The sequence below is a fragment of the Sorex araneus genome, chromosome 4, assembly GCF_027595985.1.
Source record: "Sorex araneus isolate mSorAra2 chromosome 4, mSorAra2.pri, whole genome shotgun sequence".
In the NCBI taxonomy this organism is placed as follows: domain Eukaryota; kingdom Metazoa; phylum Chordata; class Mammalia; order Eulipotyphla; family Soricidae; genus Sorex; species Sorex araneus.
The window spans coordinates 45826585-45847236 of record NC_073305.1 but is presented as its reverse complement, the minus strand read 5'-3'; the positions used below and the strand labels follow the sequence as shown (position 1 = coordinate 45847236).

The following is a 20652-nucleotide window of genomic DNA, read 5'->3' as shown; positions in this document are numbered from 1 at the left end:
CTCAGGGCTTACTCTGGCTTTTTACTCAGGAATTACTCCTGGACATGCTTGGGAGACATGGGATGCCTGGGATCAAACTTGAGTTGGTTGTCCTGCTGACTGTACTATTGCTCTGACCCCTGATATTGCTTTATTTTTTTTTTCTTTTTGGGTCACACCCGGTGATGCACAGGGGTTATTACTCCTCGCTCTGCACTCAGGAATTACTCCTGGCAGTGCTTGGGGGACCATATGGGATGCTGGGGATTGAACCCAGGTCGTCTGCATGCAAGGCAAACGTCCTACCTGCTGTACTTTTTTTTTTTTTTTTTTTGCTTTTTGGGTCACACCCAGCGATGCTCAGGGGTTACTCCTGGCTCTGCACTCAGGAATTACTCCTGGCAGTGCTTGGGGGACCATATGGGATGCCGGGGATCGAACCCGGGTCGGCTGCGTGCAAGGCAAATGCCCTACCCGCTGTGCTATCGCTCCGGCCCCCTACCTGCTGTACTATTACTCCAGCCCCTGCCTGTTGCTTTTCTAATTGAAATAGTCACCTGGGCAGTGTCATTGTGTTTATTTGTAATATGAATATTGTGAACCTGACTTCTCCTGTGCAGAGAGATAATAGGCACGCTTGATTTGTATCTATAGCTGAAGTCTTTACACATTCTCATTTAAAAGATAGGTTGCTCTCCCCACCCTCCTTTTTTTTTTTTTTTTTGGGCCACACACAGCAGTGCTGTGGGCTTACTCCTGGCTCTGTGCTCACACCATTCTTGGCGGGACTCGGGGACCCTATCGAGTGTCAGGGATTGAATCCAGGTTGGCCTTGTGCAAGGCTCTACCCGCTGTACTATCTCCTCCCCAGCCACTGCTTTTTTTATTCTTAAATTAACTGCTTCTGACAAAAGAATGTCTGCCATTAAATTTTTGTTATTTTGTTTTGCTTTTGAGCTACTCCTGTCAGTGCTCACCATATAGTGCTGCTGATGGAACCCAGGCTTCCTGCATGCAAAGCATGTACTCAGCCCTTAAGTTCTATCTTGAGCTTAGTGGGGTTTGGGCCACACCCAGTGGTGTTCTATGGCTATTCTTGAGTCTGTGCTCAGGGGTCCCTCTCAGTGCTTAAGGTACCATATTCAGTCTGAGGTCAGCTCAGTGCAAGGCTAATGTCTTACCCCAGTTCCCTGTCTCTCGTACCCCCCTGAATTCTTTGTGTTACCTTGACAGTGGATTACAGACCCACTGACCATCGTCAGACATTCTTGTATAGTTGTAATGTGAGGAGAGGTGGGAGTAGACTTGTCACCATCTGCTGGAAGATCTGTTTGAAACATTGATGTGTGACACACTGGAGCTTGGCTTGCATCTGTGGATGCACAGACATGACAGTTGTTTTTTCTCAGATTTTGTTTTGCCCTTGCAAGCAGGAAAGAGGGCATCTATTGTCCTTAAAATTAGGGCAGCAAGAAGACATAGGCATGAGACTGGTCCCAGCTACCTAACCTAAGAGATTTTTTTAAAAGAGTAGACCTATAGTGGAGAGCTTGTTTTCAGGGAAGATCTAAATGACATAATAATGTCTTATACCTGTTTTCTGATGGCAGTCAGGTGGTAGTGTTACACCTCAAGTTGTTCCCAAGGATCACTCCGTTATGTTTTTACTATGTCTTCCCCATCCCCCCTTTTTGGGAAAAGAAATAATCTTGAGACTTTTAAATGTAATGATGATGAGAATCCTACTGCTGGAGGGTCCCTAAAAATAATTGCATGATTTTCAGCTAGAGGCAAGCATTTCTTCCATGGTTCCCCAATCCAGTAGCACCTGACTCTCTGGCTTGAAACATTTACTATACTCTTAGGAAGTGCGACTCACATTCCACTTAGACTCCTAGAATATTAGCAGTTTTGGAGTGATGTATCTTTGGTGAAAAAAAATTGTAAATTAGAAAAGTTTGCAATTTATTTTGGATCACACCTGCTGTTGCTCAAAGGGCTATTCCTGAGTCTGTGTTGAGTCACTCCCAAAGGTGTTCAGGGCACCCTTCATGTTGCCCAGGATCAAACCTTGGTCAGATTCGTGCAAGGCAAGCACCTTGCTCTACTTCTTCTCCAGCCCCTACCATTTCTTTTCTGGAGTATGGGAGAGAACCCAGGACCTCAGCTTTGGTGCGTTTGGGAACTATGTAGTGCTTAGGGATCACTCTTGGGGATGCTTGGGGACCATATAAGGTGCTAGGTATTGACTCAAGTTTTTTGCAAGCAAGACAGGTGCCTGCTTGCTATACTGGCTCTCTGGCCCTTGAATCCTTTTTGGTTTTTGGTTTGTTTTGGGGCCACACCTGTGGTATTTAGAGCTTACTCCTGGGTTTTGTGCAAGTCAATCGCCTTACCCCTATGCTACCTCTCTGGTTCCTAAATTCTTATTTTTGGAAAAAGACAGGACACTTGGGGTGGGGGAGGAGCAATATTACAGTGGGTAGGGTGTTTGCCTTGCATGCACCAGACCCAGCTTTGATCCCTGGCATCCCATATGGCCTCCTGAACAGTGCGAGGAGTAATTTCTGAGTCCAGAGCTAGGTGTAACAACCCCCCCTCCCCGTCCCCAGCATCACTGGACATGACCCAAAAACCAACAAAAACAAACAGAAAAAAAGGACATTGGTGCTGGTGGCAGCCTAAACTTTGTTAGCATAAACATTGACATTATTGTAGAGATATAAATGCGTATAAAAATAGAAAAAAGTAAAATAACATGTGAATTAATGGCTTTTTCTGGTTTCAGATCCAGAGAGTCAGACCCTGAAAGAACATTTAATTGATGAATTGGATTATGTATTGGTTCCAACTGAGGCCTGGAACAAGTTGTTAAACTGGTATGGTTGTGTTGAAGGGCAACAGCCCATTGTGAGAAAGGTGAGTACGTGAATTGTCACACTAGTTGGTTAGTGTCTGTGTGCTCCTTGGGGTGACACTGATGGTTTTGGTTTCCTGGGGTACTGAAATGTATGTAAAGTGTATCTAAGTGGTTGTTGAAGTTGAATGTTCCAGTGAGTGGCCTTCCAACATCAGATATGTTTCGTGGTACTCAGGGAACACACCTCGTGCTGTGGGGCTTCCTCCTGGCAGTGCTTAGGGGCCATGTGGTACTCAGAACCAAACCTAAGCCTCCTGTGTCCAAAGCATTGCCCAGCTGTTGGAATGTTCTCTCAGACCTCTAGAAGATGGAAAGTTTACCCTGGATTATATGGGGGTTATAGTAATATATTGCTTACCTGTAGCCTTTTTGTTTGTTTTGGGGGCAGTAACAATGATGCTTAGGGCTTACTCCTGGTTCTGAGCTCAGGAATTACTCCTGGCATTGCTCAGGGAATCATCCCAGGTGCCCAGGATTGAACCAGGGTTGGCTGCATGCAGGGCAAGTGCCTTATCTGCTGTACCATCTCTCTGCTTCTTAAGGGAAGGCACCACCTTTGAGATTGGAAGTCAGATTGTTCCATTTTGGGGGTGGGGTGGGGAGGGAGCTCCCAAATAGTTCTCAGAGAACCAGGGCCCCTTCCAGTATCACATCGTGACCCAGGCAGGATAGTTTGATGTGATGCTCGGGATCAGAGTGGGGTCCTGTATATTCTTTTTTTTTTTTTTTGCCACACACCTGGCGATGCACAGGGGTTATTCCTGGCAGTGCTCAGGGGACCATATGGGATGCTGGGAATTGAACTGGGTCAGCCGCGCGCAAGGCAAATGCTCTACCCGCTGCTTGTATATTCTTTAACCCCAGAACCGTGTCCCTAGCACAGAAACCCAGATTGTTAACCCCTCTGAGAGTCATGCGATCACCTCTGTGACCCCCACATTGTTGTCTTGTTCTATTGGAGGCAAACTCACGAGAGTTTAGGCATTGGGTGAATTTCTTACTTTTCTAGGTATCTAGGAAACGGTTGCAGTCCTAAAGCTTATGCTTCTAAGAGTTACCTCTTAGGGCCAGAACTATCTTTTTTTTCCCCCTTGGGTCAGGGTTCAGAGCTCCCCAGGTCTGCTTGCTGCTGTCAGGGCTATACTTTGTGTTCAAGAGTCCATGTGGTGCTGGCAACCATAATCAGGACCCTTGGACCTATCTCCTGGGTTCCCTGACCTACCATTTCCTTTTTTTCAGCTAGGAATCAGGTTAGTGGTCAGTGGTTAGTGTACTGCCAGCTTTCTATTAATATCTCATGCCCACAGTGCTGTCATGGTGTGAGCATTTTGCCACAGGTTAAACTCTGTCTTTGATTTGGCCAAACCCTGAAAGGAATGAAAAATTACACTTCATTATTGTTCAGTGTTACTAAGTCTGATTCCATCAAGATGCTCTTGATTGGGCCTGATGAGCTTAGTAAAAGTTATTTATTTATTTTTAATTAATTAATTTTTTGCTTTTTGGGTTATACCTGGCAATGCTCAGGGGTTACTCCCGGCTCTGCACTCAGGAATCACTCCTGGTGGTGCTTGGAGAACCATAGGGGATGCCGGGGCTCAAATCCAGGTCAGCCGTGTGCAAGGCAAATGCCTTACCCACTGTACTATTCCCTCCAGCCCCTCAGGAAAAGTTTTTAAACTTGCTGGTGGTGTTTTGAGGCTGCTCCTGGTTCTGTGCTCAGGAGACCATATGTGGACTTGAACCAGGGTTGGCCAAATGCCAGGCAGGCTCCTTAAACTCTGTACGAGCTTTCTGGTCCTGCTGTTTGTTTTGTTTTTATTATTATTACTTTGGTGTCACACATGACTGTGCTCAGGTTTCACTCCTGAGGCAACACTTGGGGGACTCGTATGTACTGTTGGGAATGAACCCAGATCAGCTTCTTGTACAAGCACCTTAACTCTGGTACTGTCTCTCAGCCCCTCCATTGTTTTGCCTGTTGGTGTTTTTAAGTATCTGTGCTCTAATCACTTTTAACTGGTCATCACGTGGATTCTGTCTTTTGCTACTGTTGAGACATACAGTTTTTAAGGTAATTCATTGTGGAATCATGCTTCTTTTGTTTGTATTTTTGAACTATGCCTGGCTCTGCATTTAGGAATTACCCCTGGAGGTGCTCAGGGGACCATATGGGATGTTCAGGGATTGAACCCAGGTCGGCTGCTTGCAAGGCAAATACTGTACTTGCTGTACTTTTGCTCCACTCCTGGAATCATGCTTCTTAATCCTTGCTGCTTATTTATAGGTTGTGGAGCATGGCCTGTTTGTCAAACACTGCAAAGTGGAAGTGTACTTGCTGGAACTGAAGCTCTGTGAGAATAGTGACCCCACCAATGTCTGAGTTGCCATTTCAGCAAGGCAGATACCATTGGTGAGTAGGTGGATCAGAGCTCCAGGTATTCAGTGCAAGGATACAGAGTACTTGGGAAGGAAGCTGAAATGCTGTCTCTCTTTTTTTGGGGGTGGGCTGGGCTGAGGTGGTGGGCAATATCCTGCAGTGTTCAGGGCTTACACCTACCTGGCTTTGTGCTCAGTTGTCCAGGCAACCATATGTTGTGTCAGGGATCAATCCTAGTTTGCCTTTGGCTATGTGCAGGTAAGTCCCATACTTAAAAGTCCTTCCTTCCTTCCTTCCTTCCTTCCTTCCTTCCTTCCTTCCTTCCTTCCTTCCTTCCTTCCTTCCTTCCTTCCTTCCTTCCTTCCTCCCTCCCTCCCTCCCTCCCTCCCTCCCTTCCCTTCCTTTCCTTCTTTCTTTTTCTTCCTCCCTTCCTTCCCTTCTTCCTTCCTTCCTTCCTTCCTTCCTTCCTTCCTTCCTTCCTTCCTTCCTTCCTTCCTTCCTCTTCTTCTTTCTTTTTCTTTCTTTCTTTCTTTCTTTCTTTCTTCTTCTTTCTTTCTTTCTTTCTCTTCTTTCTTTTCTTTCTTTCTTTCTTTCTTTTTCTTTTTTCTGTCTCCTTCTTCCTTCCTTCCTTCCTTCCTTCCTTCCTTCCTTCTTTCTTTCTTTCTTTCTTTCTTTCTTCTTTCTTTCTTCTTTCTTTCTTTCTTTCTTTCTTTCTTTCTTTCTTTCTTTCTTTCTTTCTTTCTTTCTGTCTTTCCTTTTTCTGTCTCCTTCTTCCTTCCTTCCTTTCTTCCTTCCTTCCTTTCTTTCTTTCTTTCTTTCTTTCTTTCTTTTTCTTTCTTTCTTTCTTTCTTTCTTTCTTTCTTTCTTTCTTTCTTTCTTCCTTCTTTCCTTCTTCTCTTCCTCTTTCTTTCTTTCTTTCTTTCTTTCTTTCTTTCTTTCTTTCTTTCTTTCTTTCTTTCTTTCTTTCTTTCCTTCTTTTTCTTCCTCTTTCTTTCTTTCTTTCTTTCTTTCTTTCTTTCTTTCTTTCTTTCTTTCTTTCTTTCTTTCTTTCTTCCTTTCCTTTCTTTTCTTCCTCCCTTCCTTCCCTCCCTCCTTTCTTTCCCTTCCTTCCTTCCTCCTTCCTTCTTCCTTCCTTCCTTCCTTCCTTCCTTCCTTCCTTCCTTCCCTTCTTTCTTTCCCTTCCTTCCTTCCTTCCTTCCTTCCTTCCTTCCTTCCTTCCTTCCTTCCTTCCTTCCTTCCTTCCTTCCTTCTTTCTTTCTTTCTTTCTTTCTTTCTTTCTTCTTTTCTTTCTTTCTTTCTTCTTTCTTTCTTTCTTTCTTTCTTGTTGCGGGGGACTCATCGTGCAGTGCTTGGGGGCTGCTCCAACCTCTCTGCTTGGGGGTTTCACTCTTGAGTGCGCAGGTGGGGATTGAACCTGAACTTTTTGCATACACAGCATGTGCTCAGCTGGTTGCGCTGTCTCTGGCATCCTCTTCAGAATTGTTATTCAGGTGATAATCTTGGAATCTGGTTACTAGTTTTTTGTTTTTTGTTTTGGGACCTCACCCAGCAGTACTGAAGGCTTCCTCTGGCTGTGTGCTCAGAGATAACTCCTGGCAGGAGTGGAGGTCCACATGGCGGGGAGGGGCTCCTGAGAGGAGAGGGTGCTGTTTTTTTGTGTTGGTCACACCCAGCTTATTCCTGGGGATCACTTAGGGAGTGCTGGGTTAGAACACAGTTCTGCCATGTGCAAGGCAAGCACCCTGCCCTCTGTGCTATTGTTTTGACCCCAATTTCCTTTTACTCTCTATTTTTTAATTGAATCATTATGCATAACAAAGTCACAAAGATATTTATGACTGAGTTTCAGGCAGTGTATTGTTTCAACACCAGTCCTTTTACTAGGGCTCACTACCCTCTACTAATGTTCCCAATTTTCCTCCCACACCCCAGACTCTCTGTGGCAAGCACTTTGTCCCCTCCCATGTCCTAGTGTTCCCATCTCTAACTTATCCTCACCCCTGTCCCAGTGTCGAGCTTCCTACTACTGAATGCCAGTTCCGCTGCTCTTCATTTCTGTTGCCATGGCCCCAGTTTTCTGTTTTGCTTTTGGGTCATGCCTGGCTGTCCTCAGGGCTTATACCTGACTTTGTGCTCAGGGGTCATTCCTGAGCAGTGGTCAGAGGACCATATGCAATGGCCAGGGATGGAATGTACAATGGCTAAATGCAAGGCAGCCGCTCACCCTCTATTCTTCACCCTTCACCCCCCAGCCCCCAATTCTTATGGAGAACTTAGCTTAGGAGTCAGGTTCTTCAGAACCCTGGGGAACAAATGGTCCCTTCCCATTTGATAACTTGGTATGAAAAAAGGCAAAAAAATTAAAGTAACTTTTTTTTTCTTCCATTGGATCATACCCAAGGATGCTCAGAGGTTACTACAGGTTCTGCTTGGGGGACCATATGGGATGCTGGATCAAATAGAGGTCGGCTGGGTGCAAGACAAACATGCCCTGCCCGCTGAACTGTTGCTCTGGCCCCAATTAAAGTAACTTATTAAAAATTCTCAGTGAGGAAGTATTTGGCAATGGATCCTTCTCAACTGCGAAGTTAAAATTTTGTTACTTTTTTTTGTGTGTGTCGGGGCACCACTCAGTGCTGCTCAGATCTGACTCCTGACTCTGCTCAGGGGTCACTTCCGGTGGAGCTCAGTGGATCTTATGTGGCACCTTGGATCAAATCTGGGCTGGCCATGTGCAGGGCAAACACCCTACTTTCTGTGTTGTTTCTATGTTATCTGTGGGAAATACATCCTCTTAGGAGAAACGGGGGAAATTTCTGGCTGTATGAATATAAGACACCTCCATATCCACGTGTTTGTGATTCCATAGGAATCACAGGAAGCTGAGGTCAATTGGAACTTGTTCTCAAAAGTACCCAGTGGACATTTGAAAGGGAAGGGGCATGAGTAGTAGTGCGTGTGTCTGTATTTAGCCTTACGTCTAGAAATAGTCCTGAGTTGGTGTGTTTTTTTCTGCCCCTCCCCAGCAACCATTGAGAAGGAGATGCGGAAACTGTTCAACATTCCTGCAGAACGTGAAACAAGACTGTGGAACAAATACATGAGCAATACCTATGAGCAGTTGAGCAAGCTCGATAACACTGTTCAGGATGCGGGGCTTTACCAGGGCCAGGTAGGACGCTGCAGCCTTGCTTCACAGGCAGTTCTCTTTAGGGAGTGTGGCAAAGCTTGGTGATGAGTTTGGCAGGAGTGTGGTGGTTCCAGGTTTGCTGCTTCTTCATTGATTGCCTCTTTCACTCAGGTGCTAGTAATTGAGCCTCAGAATGAAGATGGTACATGGCCGAGGCAGACCCTTCAGACAAAGTAAGTGGACTTCCAATGGCTGGTGGGTGGGCACACAGGAGTTAAGAGATTCTATCTAAAGTCAGTTACTTGTGTGAGAATTTTTTTTAGTTTGTTTTTGGGTTGCACTTAACCTTGGTTATTTAAGGGTCATTTCCAGAGGTGCTCAGGTGACCATGCAGTGCCAAGAATTGAACCAAGGGACACACAAATGATCTGCCACTTAGTCACATTCCTGGCCCAGAAAATTTTTCTGAGCAGGTAAAAAGGGAACATTTGGTGTCATATCCAGAGCCTATATCCTGGCTTTGTTATGTACTTAACCTGCTGGGAAAAGGATTTTTTTTTTGGGGGGGGAGGAGGGCCACACCTGGCAATGCTCAGGCATTAATCCTGGTGGTACTTGGGACAGTATGGGATGCTGGGGATCTAACACAGGTAGGCCGTGTGCAAGACAAGTGCCATACCTGCTGTACTATCACTTGGGCCCTTCATTTCTTTTTTTTCCCTATTTGTTTGAGGTTGTTTACATATGGCTTGGGCGCCATAGCCAGGGTTTACTACTGGTTCTGCACTCAGGGATCACTCTTGGTGGAACTTGACCATATGTGGTACCAGGGATTAGACTGGGGTCCAACTGTATGCAAACAAATGCCTTACCCACCTCTTTTTTGGGGGCAGTGGGGGCAAGGAGACACACCTGCCAGTGCTCAGGGATTACTCCTGGCTCTATTCAGGCATCACTCCTGGCAGGTTATTCAGCCTGCAGAACATCTCAGAGGCAAGAGGAGTGCAATGGAGTAGTGCTTATATTATGGGACTTTTAACAATGGATTCAGGACATGTACTGTTGAAATTGATGATCTGCCATGCCAAGGGCAAGAACTGTCTCACTAGAAAATTGGCAGAGACCAGTGGCTCACCGGAATGTCTCTAGTAGCAGAGTGAGTAGCTTTTGTTTTTAGAGTGTTGGTGGCATCAATTCAGTTATATTTAAGAGTGAGATCTTTACTCTCCTAGTTATTTGTTTCAGGATGTACGCTGAAACTTCCCCCCTCAAAAAAATATTGACAAGTCCCTGAACCCAAAATACCTGGCTTTTTTTTTTTTTTGGGTCACACCTGGTGATGCACAGGGGTCACTCCTGGCTCATGCACTCAGGAATCACCCCTGGCGGTGCTCAGGGGACCATATGGGATGCTGGGATTTGAACCTGGGTCGGCCATGTGCAAGGCAAACGCCTTACCCGCTGTGCTATCACTCCAGCCCCCGGCATTTTTTTTTTTAATTAATTTTTTTTTTTTTTTTTTTGCTTTTGGGGTCACACCCAGCGATGCACAGGGGTTACTCCTGGCTCATGCCTCAGGAGTTACTCCTGGCAGTGCTTGGGGGACCACATGAGATATGCTGGGAATCGAACCTGGGTCTGCTGCATGCAGAGCAAATGCCCTACCTGCTGTGCTATCACTCCAATTCCGAAACCCAACTTTTTGTATTTATTATTGGGTTTCTTTTTAGCCGAGTTTACTCTGAAAGCTAGTATAGCTTTTCCCTCCCGCCCGCCGTCCTTTTTGGGTCACACCTGGCGATGCGTAGGGGTTATTCCTGGCTCTGCACTCAAAAATTACTCCTGGCGGTGCTCGTGGGACAATATAGGATGCCTGGTACCAAACCCAAGTTGGCTGTGTGCAAGGTAAATGCCCTACCTGCTGTACATTGCTCCGGCTCTTATTCCTCTCTTTTTTTTTTTTTTGTGGAGGGAGGGTCAGCCAGAATATTTCTGTTTAAGGAGTTGGCAAATGTTGGATACATGGAATTGCTTGTGTAGGTGTTTGTATTTTTTTTGTGCTATGTCTCATAGTTTGTTTTGTTTTGTTTTTTGCTTTTTGGGTCACACCCAGTGATGCACAGGGGCTACTCCTGGCTCTGCACTCAGGAATTACTCCTGGCGGTGCTTGGGGGACCATATGGGATGCTGGGGATCGAACCCAGGTTGGCCGCATGCAAGGCAAACGCCCTACCCGCTGTGCTATTGTTTCAGCTGCATATGTCTCATAGTTTGAATTTCACTGTCTTACAATGCTTGTCTTGACTCTTGCAATACCTGAGTCCTTCTTTGCTTCTCATACCAGTCTTGGATTGCAGACTGTCCTCCCTCTGCAGGAGACTGGGGAGTGCCTGCATGGAGCTGATGGGCCTCAGATGTGGGCTAATATTATCAGTAGGGTGGGAGAGCAGGCTTTGATGGGCCGTACTATGAGGAGCTGCCGGCTGAATTTCTGCCCTCCCTTGAGGGTGATGCACTGAAGCAGCTGCTTTCCAGGGTCAGAGAAAGTACCTTTCCCAGGAGAAGATGAGAGACTATGGCATGCTTTTTGCCTCTCGCTCTGACCTCAAGGTTGTAGAGTCAGATCCAGTTGCCCACTCAGGCCCTTGGGTAGTTAGATGATTCCTGCCCACTGATGGCATGGGTACAGGGTCTTTCCTTCCCTTTGTTGCCATGTTTTGCTTTACCACAGGGATCCCTGGCTGAAGTCTTATTCTAGCTGGGCACTATGCTAGGACAGCACATCTTAATCATTTCTCTGTATTCTGAAAACAACTCACCTTTGTGTGTTTTGGGGCCACTTAGGCAATGCTTAATTACTCCTCTCTTTGCACTCTGGTGTTCTTGGTGGGCTCAGGACCATGTGAGATGCTGTGAATTGAACCCAGGTTGCCTGTGTGCAAGGCAAATGCCCTACCTGCTGTACTGTTTCTTTGACCCCAGATGTACATATTTGAAACAGTGTTGATTCATTTTTTCCCCATGTCTTTGTATAGGTTTAATTAGAAAATTACTGAGATTTGGGATGACTAGTTCTTGAATTAATTTGAAAGTAGGAGTAAGTCTAAAATAAATCTAAAATAAGATGCTGGGGCTGGAGTGATAGTATAGAGATGCTTGCCTTCCACGCAATTGACTTGGATTTAGTCCCTGCACCACATAAGGTTCAGCCTCCAGAAGTGATTCCCTGAGTGTAGAACTAGGAGTAAGACCTGTGCACTGTCGGGTGTGGCCACCCCTTACCCGCCCCCCCCCCATTTTTTTCTGTTGGTTTTTAACCCTTTTTACACCTAAAGCACCTGTCTGCACACTGATCCATGGACTGACTAGTGATTGAAAACCATTGCTATAAAAAAATATTAGAGCATGAGTTTGAGGGGGCCAGAGACGTGAGTGTAGGAGGTAAGGAGCCAGCCTGCATGCGGCAGCTCTGGTTCCATTTCCAGCATGTCTCCAGTCATTGAGCCCTGCTGACAGTTACTCCTGAGCACAGAGCCAGGAATAGCTCTGATAGCCCTGAGCATCACTGGCTGTGGCCCAGACAAGCCTCTGACCCCCCAAAATTAAAAAAAACAAACAAACAAACATGAGTTTGAAATTCAAAGGGTGCATTTGGCTAATTTGAGGAAATAAAGCAGCTCCTCTTAATGAGCCTAATGAAACTGATTGCCACTTTCCTCTTATAGTCTACTTGTAGCCATTTAATTTGGGTTCATTATTTTGGGGGAAATTCTTCTCTATAGTAGCTATCTTTTTTTTTTTTTTCTTTTTGGGTCATACCCGGCAATGCACAGGGGTTACTTCCTGGCTTTGCACTCAGTAGTTACTCCTGGCAGTGCTCAGGGGACCATATGGGATGCTGGGAATTGAACCCGGGTCGGCTGCGTGCAAGGCAAATGCCCTACCCACTGTGCTATTGCTCCAGCCCCTATCTTTGGTAGCTATTAAAAGTACATTTATGATTTGTAAATTAATGATTTATTTAAACCAGGATTTCCTGAAGAGCACCCTTAATGTCTTATTCTCCTGAGAGATTATGTATATGATCACGTAGATTAAGCAAACTCTGATTTAAGTAAAATATGTCTCTGACAGGACAGTAGGCCTTTTGTGGTTGAAGTAACATGATATGGAGAACATTAATTTTCTTGAGACTCAGCATTCTTAAGCAGGACTTGTTCTTTTCCAAAATATCAGTAGCATTGTTTTTGCTTCTCTCTCAGATCAAGCACTGCGCCTAGCAGAAATTTCACTACCTCTCCCAAATCGTCAGCGAGCCCCTACACCTCAGCGGCTGCCTCTCCCGTTGCAAATGGTGATAGCACTAACACTTCTGGGGTGCACAGTTCCAGTGTCAGCCGGGGGTAAGCGCAGGCTCTTCCACTCGGCTTCTCTTTCCTCAAAAATCCTGGCTGCTTCTGTACTAAACTTGTGGGATTTGCGTGCCCCCCTTCCCCGGAACGTGGTCCATGAGGGTTCTCACTGCATCTCATACCACAGCAAAGTGGGCCTCCTCATTGGAGCTTACCTCACGCTTCCCCTCCCGAGAGGAAGTGTTCTCCTTTCACAGCCTAAGTCACTGGTGACTGTAGTGAGTCACATTTGTCTGTGCAAGTCTGAGAGCAGAACAGCTATGGGGATTGTTCCCGGCCATGGGAGAGTCCTGCTTATTCCCTCCTGCGTGGCTTTAGTTCTTGCCCTAAGTGCTTGAGGAACACCTGGTGTGCATGTGCGTTAGACAGGTGGGAAGAGAGGGTGAGGAGAGAGAAAGTGCATGTGAGCATTTAGGTGTACACAAGACAGGGTGTGGACTGTGGTGGTGCTTAGCAGATTTAAGATCCTGGTTCTGGTAACCACCAAGTGCTTCCATGAAGTCTTCTAAAGGGATACAAAATAACCATTGCCCACTTCCAGAGATTGTGGAAATCATTTTTTCTTTCTCTTAAGTATATGTTTTCCACCTAATATCATGTCAGAATCAGAATAGAGGCAGTGCCAGGGGTGGGGACTGGCAGAGGGTACTGGAGAGGGAACTTATATTAGGGGGTTATTACCAGATAAAAATTCGAGATGCCCCAGAGAAGACTCAAAAAGTGTCCTGAGGACACATGTGCAAAACTCACTTTTATTGCTGATTTGGATTTTGTCTTTCAGTGGCTCTGGCTTCTCTGCTTCGTATAATTGTCAGGAGGCCTCGTCATCTCAAGTACAACCTGGGATCTGTGGACTCGGAAACCTGGGGAACACCTGCTTCATGAACTCGGCTTTGCAGGTAGAGGAGAGCGTTCGTCCAATTAACTTACGGTCTTCACAGTAGTAGAGACCTGCGTGGCAGCGACTGCTAAGATGCTGGGCTGGGTCAGCTTCCGGGTGTCTTCAGTGAGCAGCCAGCTGTCTGGTTGTTAGTAGTTCAGGGACTCTGCCAGGACACCTCCCCCTGCCTCTCAGCATACAAAGTGGCTTTATCATTGATTTGTGGTTCTCAGTTGTCTTTGTCAGTTCCAGATTTGGGTTTTGCAGTAAAAGTATTTATTTATTTATTTATTTATTTTTATTTGTTTTGTTTTTGGGCTACACACAGCTGTGCTAAGGGCTTACTTCTGGCTCTGCACTCAGGAATTGCTCTTGGCAGTGTTGGGACATATGGAATGTTGGAGATTGATCCTCTGTGGCTGTGTGCAAGACAAGAATCCTGCCCACTGGCCAAGGGACTATCTAAGTCCCCCACACACCCCCTCAGTTATTTTCTTAGAGCCTGAGAGAATACAGTGGGTAAGGTGCTTCTCTTGCTTGTGGCTGACCCAGGTTCAATCCCTGTCACCACACACTGGCCCCTGAGTACCACTAGTAGTGACCCCTGAGCACAGCTAGGATTAAGCCCTGAATATGAGGGCTTGACTCCCTAATACAGCCAGGTAGGACCCCAAAACCAAAAAATATTTAAAAAAAATTTTTTTTAGTTAGGAAGATAACTCAAAAGAACTTGAGCATGTGACTGGCATACAAAGAGATGCTTAGTTCTATTCCTGGCAATGTTTGAACCCCTGAGCATTGCTTGAGAAGTTACAGCCTCCCCTCTCCTCCTTTTTTTTCTTTATTGACCAGGAGACTATATACAGTGCGGGGATCAACTTGGGTTGGCTACATGTAAGGCAAGCCCCTTAACTGCCTCACCAACCCCAATCAACTCACCCCCCAAATTTTTTTCTCCCATTGACTAGAAAATTGCTACATGTCAGGCACTTGGGACATACAACTGTTGCTGTCAGCTAATTTGTTTCTGTGACAAGTCCCCTGGGCTCCTGAGGTATCATATTTCTGGAGATGCACTGTCCTTCAGGCTCTGGGGTGGCTGCGGCTTAGGCTTTCAGAGAATCTGCTGCCTGCTTCGTTTTTTGTTGGAATCCATCCATGTTGCTCCTTCAGAACTTGATTTGTCATGTATTCCTGCTTGCTCTCCAGAAGGGAGGTGACCCCCTTTGATGATGTTCTTTCAGTGCTTGAGCAACACCGCGCCACTGACGGACTACTTCCTTGACGATGAATATGAAGCGGAGATCAACAGAGACAACCCGCTGGGGATGAAAGGGGAAATCGCAGAGGCCTATGCAGAGCTCATTAAGCAGATGTGGTCTGGCAGGGATGCCCATGTGGCACCACGTATGTTCAAAGTAGGTTGATCAAGAGGCGTTTTTCTTTTTTGGGGGGAATGGGTTAGTGTTTTAATGAGACATTTATTTTCTCATATTTTGGAATTAAGACGGGACCTGAGAATTTAACCAACACAAAATCAGATTCTTTAGCACACGTCTATCTTAGATGTTCTCAGTCCCCGTTGCTGGGCTGGGGATGCTTCAAAAGCTTTTGTAAGCCCAGTTGTATTCTGCGGTAGTGTAGCCTTTCAGTGATTATCACCCTATGCCAGGCCATAAAACTTAAATATAGGAACTGGAGAGATAGGTGAGGTGCTTGCCTTATATGCAGTTGACCTAGTCTTGATTCCTGGGACCACATATGGTCACTTGAGCCCTGCCAAGAGTGATCCCTGAGTGCAGAGCCAGGAGTAAGCCCTGGGCACCATCAAGTGTGACCTTTCCAATATAATTTCCAGCGTCACTTGAAGGATTTTACCAGGTCCTCTGACTCTGGAATTCACAACCTGTGTGCTTTGAATTGAACCTTTTATTCTAATTTATTAAAAAAAAAATTAGTACTGAGTCATAGATACAGAGTTACAAAGTTATTCATGATTGGGTTTCGGTCATACGTTTCATCACCCTTCCCTTCACCAGTGTACATTTCCCACCACCAGTGTCCCCAGTATCCCTCACACCCCCCACCTCATTCTATGGCAGACACTTTACTTCTCTCTCCTTAACCCCCCTTTCCCCTCCCCTCTTGGGCATTATGGTGTGCAATACAGATACTAGGAAAGGTTATCATGTATATCCCTTTATCTATTTTCAACCTTCAGTTCTTGGAATTAGACCCTTTGTAATAAGTAAGACGTTTTTGAAAGATGATGTAAAGGACCCCAGGACAGTTGGGGGAAAGATGGGAAAAATGAATTATATGCACTTAGAGCAACCCGACTTTCTGTTGGTTTAAATAATTTCTTCTGCTGAGGGGGACATGTTTTTTGCTCTCATGGGTTGAAATCTGAGTAACTGAAGTTTGTGCCACTGGGATTCATGTAGCTTTCATGAAAGGCATTGTAGAAAGATTAACTCTTCTTAGGTTGAAGAGTCCAGTAGTTAAGGCATTTGCCTTGCAGGCGACTCCAGTTCTGTTCCTGGCACAGCATATGATCCTTCCTTGAAGCTCTATCCTTCCCTTCCCTCAAAAAGAGACAGAGGTCTTTTCTTTTCTTTTTTTTTCTTTTCTTTTCTTTTCTTTTCTTTTCTTTTCTCTTCTCTTCTCTCCTCTCCTCTCCTCTCCTCTCCTCTCCTCTCCTCTCCTCTCCTCTCCTCTCCTCTCCTCTCTTCTTTTCTTTTTCCTTTTCTTTCTTTCCCCTCCCTCCCTCCTTTCCTTTTGTGCCACCCAGGGTGATGCTTAGGGCTCATAGCTCATAGCTTTTTTTTTTTTGCTTTTTGGGTCACACCTGGCGATGCACAGGGGTTACTCCTGGCTCTGCACTCAGGAATTACCCCTGGCCGTGCTCAGGGGACCATATGGAATGCTGGGATTTGAACCCGGGTCGGCCGCGTGCAAGGCAAACGCCCTACCCGCTGTGCTATCTCTCCAGCCCATAGCTCATAGCTTTGCATTCATGGATCATTCCTGGCAGGGTTCGGGGGACCATATGGGGTACGGGGAATTGAACTGGGCCTATGAGGTGCAAGGTAAGAGCCTGACCTGCTGTACTACCACTCTGGGCAGATACGTTTTTCTGATTTGCAGAGAAAGAAACAGTTCCTTTCTTCAGCAAGGAGATGTAAATCTTAGACCATTGATTGAAATAGAAAATTACTTTCCTCTCCTTGTTCACATTAATCCCTGGGAAACATATGCAAACATTCACATACTAAGTCATAAACTAATAGTTGGTTACAATACTTTGTGCTCAAGCCAATACAAATAAAACTGTTCCAGGTAGTGTTTTGTGCTACGTAGTGCAGAATTTCAGCAGTGATGGGACATATTCTTTCTCTACGCTGTCCAGTATGGAGCTATCTGGAATGTGGTTGTGTGAACAAGGAGCTAAACTTTTATTTGTATTTAATTTTAATTAAGTGTTTTATTGTAGTTAGTGGCCAGTTTGAGAGAGCACAGATGTGGAACACTGGTGCTTCAGCCTTAGGCTGCATCAGACTCTTGGAGGGCTTGGTAGCAGAACACAGACAACTGTACCCATTTATAGAGTTCCTGAAGTTCTAGTTTTTCTGTTTTGTTTTTTCATTTGGCCACACCCAGCTCTTGGCTCAGGGATCATTCCTGGCAGTGTTTGGGGATCATATGTCGTGCTGGGAATCAAACCTGGGTTGGCTGTGTAGAAGGCAAGCACCCTACTTGCTATACTATCACTCCAACCCAGAGTTATGAAGTTCTGGGGTGGTAGCTGGGACTCTGCTTTTTTTTTTTTTTTTTTTCTTTTTGGGTCACTTATGGCAGTGCTCAGGGGACCATATGGGATGCTGGGGATCAAACCCGTGTTGACCCACGTTCAAGGCAAACACCCTACCTGCTGTACTATTACTCTAGCCTGGAATCTACATTTCTAGTAAATTCCTAGGTGATGTTGATTTCCCTAGTTAAGGATCACACACTGCTGTCACTGGTGTAGTTATTTACAGAGAGAGTTTCTCTGTACTAGCAGGATTCCTGCGATTGATAACATTTGTAAAATTCTTTTTTGGGGGGGAGGGGAGAGGGAGGTGTTTTGGGCCATACTTGGCTGTGTTCAGGGCTTACTCCTGGCTCTGTACTCAGGTCACTCCTGGTGGTGTTTGGGGGATCATATGTGGTTCCGGGAATCGAACCAGGGTCGACTGCATTCAAGGCAAGTGCCTTAACCCTTGTGCTATCTTTCCGGTACCTTATTTGTAAAGTTTTTTATTTAGATTCTGAATGAGGAAGGAGATTGGAAAGGGATTTATATCAGTACGTAGGAGGTGTGGCTATTTAGTGTGTCACTTTTCACTCCTCTTGTAGGATAGGAGTCCAGAGTCCAGACCTGTCATTTTTTTGAGGTTTCTTTTCTCACCTTTTTATGATGAGAACTGCCAGTCGCCTTTTTTATTTACTTTTTTTCTTTCGCCACACCTGGCAGTTCTCAGGGATCTCCTGGTGGGCTTGGGGGACCATATGTGATGTCAGGGGTCAAACCTGAGTTGGTCGCCTGCATGGCAAGCGCCCTACCTGCTGTCCTGTCGCTCCAGCCCCCCTGCCAGCCTCCTTTAGGCCTTTGAATTAATTAGGCTGTGCCTGCTGATTCTGCAGGGCTTTTTTTTTTTTTAATGACAGTGTCCTATCTCGTGTCATGTATCTATCTTATGTCATTGCTCTTAATTGTAGACACAAGTGGGACGTTTTGCCCCCCAGTTTTCTGGCTACCAGCAGCAAGACTCTCAGGAGCTGTTAGCCTTTCTTCTGGATGGATTGCATGAAGATCTGAACCGAGTGAAGAAGAAGCCCTACCTGGAGCTGAAGGACGCCAATGGGCGGCCAGATGCGGTACTACATGGGAGAGTTTGGAGCAGTAGTAGTCCAGGGAAGCTGTTCCCTGTTGCGAGTCTCTGGCACTGTTCTGGTTTTGGTGCTGTCTTGGTGCCAGGGCCTCGGTTGCCTTGTGCTGATGCAGACATAGGCTGTAGTAGAGAAGTAAATGCATTCTGGGCCCAAACAGGGGTAACTCAAGTTACTCCTAATGCTCGTGCTTGGTTAGCTTTTAACTTAGAGACCTTTTGTTTAGTTTAATTTTCATTGGGAAACTAGAGATGAGGCCATTCTGGAAATCATCGAGTGTGGGCCCTTGAAATTGTCACTGCTCTTATTAAACGGTGGTTATTGTTTAAATAGTTATTAATGTTATTAGGGAACTTCACACTTTGTGATATATTAAATGGGAATTTTTGTATTTAAGTTACCCTGTCATTGGGATATTCACAATGACTAAAGTAGCATTTAGGTATTAAAGGAAGCATGAGTCAACTGAACTCTGTAGAGTGAAAACTTCGAAGGGATGTGGGCATATTGAAAGCCCTATAGAAGGCACTCCTTGCCCTGCTCAGTTGTCTGTGCCCACATAACGTAAAGCATCTCCCTCATGGAGGATATACACATGGAGGTACCTTGCTCTCCCTGGTCCTGTGTCAGCACTGTTAGGTGTGGGAATGAGCATAGAGCTGTGAAACCAAGAGTCGTCAGGCTGTGCAGAATGCCTCACACTGTCCAGCTCTGATTGTGCTGCCGATGAATACAGCTAAAGAAGGGTGTTGACAGTGTGTTATTCATCTCATCTTCCAGGTGGTAGCAAAGGAAGCCTGGGAGAACCACAGGTTAAGGAATGATTCTGTGATTGTGGATACATTCCATGGCCTCTTCAAGTCTACTTTGGTTTGCCCTGAGTGTGCAAAGGTTTCAGTGACCTTTGACCCATTTTGCTATCTCACTCTCCCACTGCCCTTGAAGAAAGATCGAGTTATGGAGGTCTTCCTGGTTCCTGCTGACCCTCGCTGCAGACCTACTCAGGTGAGAGACGCCGCGCCCTTCTGGCACCCTTGCACACAGGCCCTCTGGTGGGAGGGATGGTTCCATTGGCGTCATTGGAGCCCTGCATTCAGCCCTGCACTCGGTGCTTGACTTGCCAGTCTTAACCCATCGCCTTCCAGATACCTTTGTGCAGTCTCAAATCACGCAAGACGTTGTGTGTGTCCTCATGCCCTGTTCATGGGACTAAAGTAACCTGCTTGGCTAAGGGTCTTGAGTTTGAGTGTTGGGGAACCAGAGTAGGGTGCTTTGATCAGGTTTTCTGCCAAAGCAGCGAGAACCTGGTACGAGCAGAAGGCCAGAGGAGAGCAGCGAGAGCTCTTTGTACCCAGTCCTGCCAGTGCTTGTAGCATGGCGGTACTGAGTAGCCTTCGCTCTTTAGTTTTTTTTTTTCCTGGAATATTTCCTGTGCTGGGCATCAACTCCAGGACTCTCATTTGTGTGAGACGGGCTCGCCTTAGTTTCCTTCTCTCTGAAGGAGGAGCACCTATGAGCTGTTGGCAGCTTGTATGATTTCAACATTTCATGAATGGAATCTGAAGGATCTCAAATATTTAAGCGTAAAATAAAGTGGTCTTTCAGAGGGCAGGAGATGGCCGAGGCAGAGCAGACAGGCATGTGCTCTTGTAGAAGACATGCTGGGGACTGGGGACTCGGCTGGACCCCGACCTCACCGGACCCTGTTTCTGGAAGGTCACCTCTGCCTCCCGTGCTTTCTCCAGCTGATCATCCTGTACCCTTTGCGGAACATGCTGCTCACCCTGCCAATTTTTCCTTTACAGTACCGCGTGATTGTGCCACTGATGGGGGCCGTGTCCGATCTCTGCGAGGCGCTCTCCAGGCTGTCTGGCATTGCTGCAGAAAATGTAAGCTAGTGGTCAGTGGCACTCAGCCTATGGGATAAGCTTCATAGTCCTTTGAAATTAATTTTCAAAGGTTTGCGGGATAGGGGGTTGGTGGGAGCGACAACTGTGCGGTGTTCAGCCATGCTTGATC

General features: G+C 46.0%; 1 protein-coding gene across 1 annotated transcript in view; it reads left to right on the top strand.

The window, feature by feature from the left end:
- Nucleotides 1-20652, top strand: part of USP4 (ubiquitin specific peptidase 4) — a 38910-nt gene that overhangs the window by 3142 nt on the left and 15116 nt on the right. Inside the window, 11 exon segments of the mRNA XM_004615253.2 lie at nt 2768-2898; nt 5187-5277; nt 5280-5312; nt 8306-8451; nt 8581-8642; nt 12672-12812; nt 13603-13720; nt 14946-15119; nt 18463-18621; nt 19414-19638; nt 20439-20522. Coding sequence (XP_004615310.2) covers nt 2768-2898; nt 5187-5277; nt 5280-5312; nt 8306-8451; nt 8581-8642; nt 12672-12812; nt 13603-13720; nt 14946-15119; nt 18463-18621; nt 19414-19638; nt 20439-20522 — 1364 coding nt within the window.